General features: G+C 34.3%; 1 protein-coding gene across 1 annotated transcript in view; it reads left to right on the top strand.

Annotated features, from left to right (window-relative positions):
• LOC112047262 (progestin and adipoQ receptor family member 3) overlaps positions 1–8,345 on the top strand; it is a 33,892-nt gene extending 25,547 nt beyond the window's left edge. Inside the window, exons 5-7 of the mRNA XM_024084328.2 lie at positions 2,207–2,395; positions 3,405–3,473; positions 4,670–8,345. Of these exons, the coding sequence (XP_023940096.1) occupies positions 2,207–2,395; positions 3,405–3,473; positions 4,670–4,834 (423 nt within the window). The 3' untranslated portion in view covers positions 4,835–8,345. The remainder of the gene's footprint in view (positions 1–2,206; positions 2,396–3,404; positions 3,474–4,669) is intronic.
• Positions 8,346–9,413: the final 1,068 nt, after the last annotated feature.

Raw genomic sequence — 9,413 nt, 5'->3', positions numbered from 1 at the left:
GGACCGATTTCAGAAATTCTTTTTTTGTTTGAAACGGTATAGTCCCCATTTGGTCCCATTGCCATCATGTCAAGATCTGATGATGGAATCCTGGAGAAATTGAGGGGAACTTTCGAAAATTATATGGGTGTCTAGTGTGTTTGTATACTTTTCCATTTAGTACTTTTAAGCACTACAATTTCATGAAGGTTTAAAATCGATCTGATGATGGAGCCATAAAACAGACGAGGGAAATCCTCGGCGATTTACAGCAGTTACCTTGTGTTTGGGCTTGATTAATTTGTAATAATGAGAACTTTCCACATAGATAGGTTGTGACTGTCATTTAGGGGTTTGATGATGAAGACCAAGGACAATTAAGGGGACTCCTTAACAGTTTACAGTAACTACCTTGTGTTTGGCCTTGATTTATTCGTATTGCTGAGAACTTTCGACCTAGATGAGTTGTCTGTTATTAGGGGTCTGATGATGAAGACCAAGGTCAATTAAGGGAACCCCTTAACGGTTTACGGTATCTACCTTGTGCTTGGGCTTGATTAATTTGTATTGCTGAGAATTTTGTACCAAGATGGGTTGTGACTGTCAGTAGGGGTCTGATGTATTCGTTTGAGATGAAATTTTACACTAAAAATGGAAAAATAATGAAAATTTTAATAAAAAAAATACAACCGACTTCAAAACCTAAAAACGTACGCACTAAACTAAAAAGTGAAAAATAACATCATAATATGTTCTACCTGCTGATCAGTTTGAAGGCGGTGCTTAGCCGGTGTTGTCTTAATTTAGGCCATTTCTGACAGGACCACATGGAAAAACACTGTCTGCAAAATCTATATCTATAAGATATTCTCACATGGCTTGAATTAATACATCACCGGCTTAGCACCGCCTTCATACTGATCAGCAGGTAGAACATATTATGATGTTATTTTTCACTTTTTAGTTTAGTGCGTACGTTTTTAGGTTTTGAAGTCGGTTGTATTTTTTTTATTAAAATTTTCATTATTAACATTTTAAAGAAATATTAGTTTTTGTACATAACAAAAATAAAAATTTATTCACTTTCATACTTTAGGTGTTTGTAGTACAACGACCTCATAAGAGTCAATTCTTTATGGTAGGCGTCCACATATCTGCATCGTAAGTATCGGACGCATTGCTTCAAACGGATCATAAATATAGATCGCAGTAAAATCTACTCACGAATTTATTGTAAAATTAAAAATCCCTTTTAATGCGATGCGTCTGATACGGATGTTACTCAATTACTACTACCATTATTCAATTATATTGATCAATACCGAAAGAGGTCGCGGTAAAAATATATTTCGACAAATCAATCTAAGCCCAAAGGTGAATCGGGACTATTAACATCGTTCGATGGCATTAATGTATACGTTGTACGCGGTAGTAACGCAAGAGAGCCAAGGTCCGAGCAAAATGATCCATTGTCATCCACTTCGTACTCGTTTTACACTTCGATTGCAATGCCGCTGCGAACATATCCGCCGTTTTGTATGCATGTTGTTAGAAATTGACACTAGTTGGACGTCCTTTGTTAAATTCCAATGAACTACAGTCGTATTGACACCGTTAGTTATGATGCTTCCGATGGGAACGTAGAAGCGAAACGTTATATCAACCACGTAGTCGCAGTTCGTCTTATTATTCTATGGTAGAAACGAAAGGAAAAGAAGGGAAGGAAGAAAGAAAAGGAGGAAGGGACAAGTCCTTTTGACACAATTAACCATTCAACTCCAAAATAGGCATAGTTAAGATAACTGATGATTAAGTATAAATAGGTTGGTACCTTAAATTATTGTATAGACAGATACTGGAAAACACTAATCCTCATAGAAACTTTAATTTTTCATGCTTTCGAACAAAGAAAGGTCTTAAAATCGAAAAAAGAAAGGTTTAATATTGTCTACATTAATTCTTTCGTATTTCGTCCAAAGTATGAAATTTTTTCTAAACTACAGAGTATAAAGTAATATTGCTATACAATGACGACTTTTGCAACATAAACTTGCGTCATAATGAGTACGTAATAGTAATTGCTAATGTCTTCGATTTGCCTTATCCAATCTTTAGCGTAAATAGCTAAGAATCTATAGAAGACACCAAAAAACAAACCGAATCGTCAAATTGTGAAGTACCTAAGCTTCCTGAGTTTATTGACATGCCGTAATCTCTTTGTTTCCAGGAATGGAAGACATTCTACATGATCTCAGTGACGCTGATCTTCGCCGTGGCGATGGTGCTGCAGATTCCTCGTCTTCAGGTGCCTTACCTTGTGAAGATGTGTGTGTTCATAGGCTGGGCGGCATACGGCGTGCTGCCTACGCTGCACTGGACATATGTCATGGGAGGCTTTGATAATCCTATGGTGCAGGTTAGTATTTGGTTAAGTCATTCACACTATAGTACGATTATTAATTCCAGTCAGTAAAATGACAAGTGCAACTGTCACTGAAATGTCATTTTACTGACGACAATAATCTTATATACGATTAATCTAACTTGTGATTAGTAATTCCAGTCAATAAAATGACAAGTGCAACTGTCACTGAAATGTCATTTTACTGACGACAATAATCGTACATACGATTAATCTAACTTATGATTAGTAATTCCAGTCAGTAAAATGACATTTCAGTGACATTTGCACTTGTCATTTTACTGACAGGAATTGATAATCGTACTATAACTTTTTTATAGTACTTAATAGTTGATGAAACGCCGGTGGTAGACCATCTAAAACACAATCTTTTTAACATAAAAATGGAATAGACTTTAAAGGCGTATTTCAGTTATTTTTATTTTAACACAACATTAGTCAGTAAAATGACAAGTGCTACTGTCACTGAAATGTCATTTTCTAGTAAAATGTCATTTCAGTGTAGTGTAGAAACTGAAAGGCGATTTTCATCCTCCTCCTAACAAGTTAGCCTGCTTCCATCTTAGATTGATCTCTCATCACATAAATCTAAATTCATAATTGTTAAATCATTTTTTTGCCTTCGATCTACTACTTCATGGCTTCATAGATTTTGTACGAAAAATGTGTCTGTCCGCAATTTAACTAGGCAACCTATTTGCAATGTGTCACTGTGAATATTTTTTATCATTTATTTCTTATCCAATTAAATAACAGATAAGGGTTTAAAGGTATTACTAATGCCGGATATTAGACCGGTAGTATCTACATGTAACATGGAGGCTGTTTAATTTTATTATTTTATTATTAAAAAAAATATCTATCAACTTCCTTGATCTTTTATAAATGTTAACGTTCAAATGCTTATAATATCACCAGCAACCATATTGCTTTAGACAAGAAAAGATGACAGATAGTCTTCAAAATAGAATAGAATAAAATATGCATTTCTCTCTCTTTTCAGATATTCTTCCCCCGGGTGATAGGCATGTACGTCATCAGTGGGACAGCGTTCGCGATATACGCCTTCAAGGTAGCTTGATCTAACCCGCACAATCTATATTTTAACTAATAGTCCATTGACATTTGCCATTGTCTCACTAGTCTAGACTCTAATGATTAGCTATAAGTTAAAGCAGGTTATATAGCGGACTGTTGGTTTGAATAATGACTATTTAATTTATTTTACTATAATTATTATTCTCCGCGAATAAAACCGACAAATATAATGCCGGAGCGAATATTCAAGTTTCCTCACCATAGTACGTACCTACTCAAGAGGCAGTGATTTATGGTTTTTGTGATTATCTCATATGGTTTTTTGTTCAACCAAATGAATGTTAATTACATCATTTTACATCATGTGTAATTAGTATAGTAGTGGTATTTAGTCGCAAGTGGTAAAATTATCGAAGCAACGTTAATTACCATTTACCATCATCATAAAAACGAAAAGTCACTGCCAAAATATGTAGTGGTTTATAAATGATACAACAAATATTAAGAATGTATGTTATAATATTTGATTCATAGAAATGCAAGTCTTATCGGATCACTATCATTATCAGCTGTTCGACTTAGGCCTCTTGCATGGACCTCCAAGCTTATGCTTGGAGGTCCATGCAAGAGGACTCGAAGAACCGCTTGATATCCCCGGTCCACCAAGTGGGGGGTCGACCAACACTGCGTTTTCACGTGCGGGGTCGCCATTCCAGCACCTTGGGACCCCAACGTCCATCGGCTCTTCGAACTATGTGGCCTGCCCACTGCCACTTCAGCTTATCGGATGTTACATTGTAATTCAAACCATATGCGTTTTATCATTACTGGTGTTTGAATATTAATTACCAATTGGCTACTTGACAGTATTCGGAAAAAAAATTTAAAACTTACGTCAGCTTATTAATTTTTTTCCCAAAAAGATATCATTAAATGGCCAAATAAAATGATTTTTATTCATTAATCTGAAATGCTCACGAAAACAGCTTGCCACGTGACATGTGACGTCAAATTAAAAATAAAACAAATGGGTAACTTACTCCAACTCTTCTTTTTGCTCTTTTCTTGAAGGCTACAGAAAAAAATCTCTTTATGTTGTAAAAATAGAATGTTTACAATTTGTTTTAATTTTAAATAGTGTAATAATTATTGTCTTTAATAACCAACACCATTTCACATTTTATCATTACAACTGTCAAATTATTTGATTTGATTTTGTTCTCTCTCCAGGTACCAGAGCGCTGGTTTCCCGGGAAGGTGGACTATATCGGTCACTCGCACCAGTGGTGGCATGTACTGGTCCTGGGTGCTCTCTACTACTGGCACAACTCGGCCATGATCTACGTGCAGTACCGCATGAACCACGGCTGTGCTAACACCATGAGGATATTCTAATAATCGTTTCGTTTGTTAATATAATTATTTTTTGCATACAATTATTTTACATAGAAACGCAACTACAGACAAAGTCTTCTAATTCAATACAGTAATGCGAGGATATGATCACAAAGGGGTGTAAAAGGGGAGCAAGTAGGAGCATTCTTTATTCATTTATTAATAGACACGCGTTTTGCCGTTCCCATAATTGTCGTCTTACATCATAGGGTTGCAATGCGCGGGCGAGGACTAAGTTAAGCCTCTAGGTGGATTATATCGGTCACTGGCACCAGTGGTGGCATGTACTGGTTCTGGGTGCTCTTTACTGACACAACTCGGCCATGATCTACGTGCAGTATCGCATGAACCACGACTGTTCTGACACCATTAGAATATATGTGTCCCATTTCCTTCTGACGTTTTACCCCAGATCTCTACGTATACCTGCGTCGGCAAGGACTTAGTTTAGCGGTTTTCCTATAATTGCGTTTCTATGTATAATATTTCTTTATGCTGTGTCGGACATTGTGGTGGCATGTACTGGTCTTGAGTGCTCTCTACTAATAGCACAACTCGGCCATGATCTACGATATTTTAGATTTCTATAATATGAGGATATTTTAGATATAGTTTCTTTAGTTAATCCTTACGTGCTTACAAGTTACAAAATAGAAACGCAATTATAGACAAAAATATTCTTCGTCTGCGCAGTACAGTGTTGCGAGGATATGATCACAGGTAGGTTTTTGAGCTTTTTTTTTTTTTACTTTATTAATGAATTATCAGGCTTTCGGTTTTTCTTCCGTACTTGTCCTATATACCTCTGCATCTTTACCCTACGTGGACGAGGACTTAGTACAGCGGTTTTCCTATAATTGCGTTTCTATGTGTAATATTTCTGTGTGCTGTATTGGTCAATGTGGTTGCATGTATTGGTCCTGGGTGCTCTTTCTGCTGGCACAACTTGGCTATGCTCTACGTGTAAAACCATGAAGATGACCTAGAAATTGTTTTGTTAGTTAATTCTTACGTGCATGTTATACCTATATAATGGAGTATAAAGATAGAGGGGTATAAAACAGGTGCGACATACTCACCATTCTGTAATGTATAGGCCGCATACGTTGCGATAATAACAGGGACAATTTCTCAAGCAAAGTGGCTGTTACTTGGCACCGAAGTGTTTGCAAATGTGTGGCCACCCTTATTGTGTTACTGTAAGTATTCGGTTAATAGCAATGTGTGCGGTTATCACACAAATAGATGAAAATGTGCCTGACTCCTTTCCTCTCTTCATTAAGTTAGTTCTCAAATTACAAGTCATGTTTACAAGACCTGCTTGACAACGCTTTACTTTGCGTGATTTCCATGTTAAATAGTTTTATGTTTGGGGGTATTTTAGGCAATTTTGTACATAGGTACAGCTCTCCCAGATTAATTGAAAATTCTTTAAGGAAAATGGAACTTTTTTGTAGGTATTGTTTATAATCTTTGTACAGTGTTCGTGAAACGAAATACGACGCTCTAATAAATACTGAAAAATGTCATAATATTGCGTTCATTAATGGACAATTCACAAGAACAATGTGTCAACGTTGAGGTGCTAGGTAAAGAAATACAATAAGAAACTTAGCTAACTTATCCTAATAACTATACAAATCATGCCCAAGTGGAATTTTTGCATTTCCGCGTTGGTCAGAAAGCCTGATCCTTTGCGCATAAAATTAGTCAGCCCTTTTGTCATTAGTCGGGGCGGTGAAATATTTAAAAAAGAAACATTTGCCCTGCGATTCTATGGCCTAAAGGTCTGCAACAAATACTTATTTAACACTAGATCAGATATTGGGCATCTGCTTGGGCACTGGCTTCTGCTTTTTCAACTACTTATTATCTGCAACTAGGTTTTAATGGTTGTAATCCTAGTTTTAATACCTCGGGATTTTAAAACCTGTTTGGGAGAGGTATTCGTTTTAGATATAATACTCTGAAATCCTGGTCAAAACTAATAATATACCTTACTAACATTGCAGTCTACCATTCAAGGCTATCTATAAATTTCCTTTATTATGATATTACTGTTCTCTTTTGCATTTATTGTCTGTCTTTATATAAATACCGAATAGTTTATTGTGTTTTATCTGATTGAGGAATATTCTCAAAATATACAGGCTGCTGGGTTCTCAAGGGAAAATACAATACATTCATACATATCGGATATTAGTATAATTTGTCTTCTTATGGAACTCATGCTTTGTTGTAAGGTGTACATTTGTACAAATAAGATTGGAAAGTTGACAAACAGTGCGTTTGTGTGTAAAAGTCGAGAAATGTTTTGTAACGAAACGAACCTTTAGTTCGCTTAGACACACAAACTAGCTAGGTCTATCATCTTACCCACATGCAAAGTCAAATGAACTTCTAGAAATAGATGGACTATACGTATCTTCTTAAAATGGCTAGATATTAGTTTAGTTTGTCTACATAGGAACGTCGTGCTTTATTGTAAGGTGTTCAGATAAGATTGGAAAGTTAACAAATAGTGTGTTGGTGTGTGTGAAGAAATGTTTTTTTTACAAAACATAGTTTTATCTATACACACAAACGCGCTTGGTTTGTCATTTTAACCACATCCAAAGCCTTCTACATAGATTGACAATACAAATATTCTTAAAATTGACACAAATCTTTGTCAAAGTAATAATTATTGTAATTTACATTTTAAAAAATTCGTGTTTTATTTTAGAGGATTCTCTGTTGTATGATAATTTTTTGTATCATTCAGAAGAGTAGCATTGTTGAACGTACTAATGTCAAATGTTAGCTTTAAGTTTTTCAAAGCTCAAAATATCTATTCATTCAAAATCATAAAAAGCTTGAAAGTGACCAAATGGCTCAAATAGGTACATGACCATTATTATTATGTTAATTCTTATGTTAATAAATAAATATTATTATGTCAATTCTTGCTCAATATTTAAATAACTAATTATAATATAAAAAAATATTAATTGTTAATTGTATTTTTTTTGTCAATTACATTGTTGTCTGTATTTATGTATGTGTAAATACCACCCATGTTTGTAAATTATCATTTGTTGGCATTATTATTTTGTTATGATTTTAAATCAAATTCTCGTTTTGGTGATTTTTATCCGACAAATTGTATTTATAAGTGATTTTTTTTTATCCATCTCAAGAGGAGGAAAAATGAGATTTAAGTAATGAAACATTATTCCATTAATATTTAATTTTGCTGTTTCATTCCAAAATCTCGAAACTGTTTAGCGTTCAATTCTAGAAATAAGTAAAATATTATTTTTATGTCATCCGTTTTCTACATTATTAATTAATTTGGATAATGTTAATGGATCTGATATTATAGCATTTATTAATAGTTATTTTATTGTCTGTGATGTTTTTATTTTAGAAGTGCTTGTTGTGTTTTTTTATATTTCTACTTTCTTACTTGGGATAACAATGGAAATTACCAATGAACATAAAATAAAAAATAAAAACATTTAAACTTGTAGTCTTTCTTTTCCATATAATGAATATTAAATATATTACATCATAATATAATAATATCATATCTTTGAAACGAAAATTACATAATACCCAGCGATAGTAATTTTTCTCATCTTATTCAGTATCATGATAATTTATAAGCATTTTGTTGTAGCATTCCTTCCTTTAGGAATCAGTTTCACACACTAACGTGCTTTTGCTTTTCTATTTATTAACTATAGCCAAAACCGCAAACAAAAGCATATTCCGAAAATAAAATAAATAAAATAAATGCATTTAAAATTGGCGCCACTTTATTTATTTTTCTGGTCCTGGGCTCTAGTTCTTTTGATCATACCATAGAGACAAACATGCTTAATTTTTGTAACTGGCTATGGCTCTGAGTCTTTTTGAGTAAAAAGTCTATACGTAGTTTGTTAACTGCGCCATCTAGTGTCCAGTAGCAAAACTAACAGCTGAATCGTAATTTTTCTACTCTGTAATAGAGGGTATCAAAGTAACTTTTTTGTTATATTGGCATTTTCTTTTAAAATATTTTTTAGGAAAATGCGGAATAAAGAATAGTAGTATCCTGCGGGATTTACGATTATAAGAATTGAGTTATTATCTGATTAGTTTACAAAACTTTAATCTATACTAATATTATAAAGCTGAAGAGTTTGTTTGTTTGTTTGATTGAACGCGCTAATCTCAGCAACTACTGGTCCGATTTGAAAAATACTTTCAGTGATATATAGCCCATTTATCGAGGAAGGCAGGCTATAGAATTTGCACTTACAAAACATCGTTAGAGAATAGCGTGCTGCACCTAGTGGAGCTCGTCATAAACTGTACCTTCCAATGCGCGGTCCTCGTTTAAAACCTTAGGATCACAACGTTCATCAGTACGTACTTCGAACTGTGTCCAGTACGTACTTACTTATTTGCAACTCTTTGAGCTTTGGTTCTTTTTTTCGTACTTCCTCATTGGGGATCAAATCATTAGGTAGGTTGGTGGGTCTTTTCTGAAGCTTCAATTGAGGTTAATCATTCAAGTTTAACACTGTTTCCTTTTGTTGTAGGTAAAATATTC

Source organism: Bicyclus anynana, chromosome 9 (assembly GCF_947172395.1).
Source record: "Bicyclus anynana chromosome 9, ilBicAnyn1.1, whole genome shotgun sequence".
NCBI lineage: Eukaryota > Metazoa > Arthropoda > Insecta > Lepidoptera > Nymphalidae > Bicyclus > Bicyclus anynana.
The sequence above is the reverse complement of the archived record's forward strand: the minus strand, read 5'-3'. Positions and strand labels throughout refer to the sequence as shown.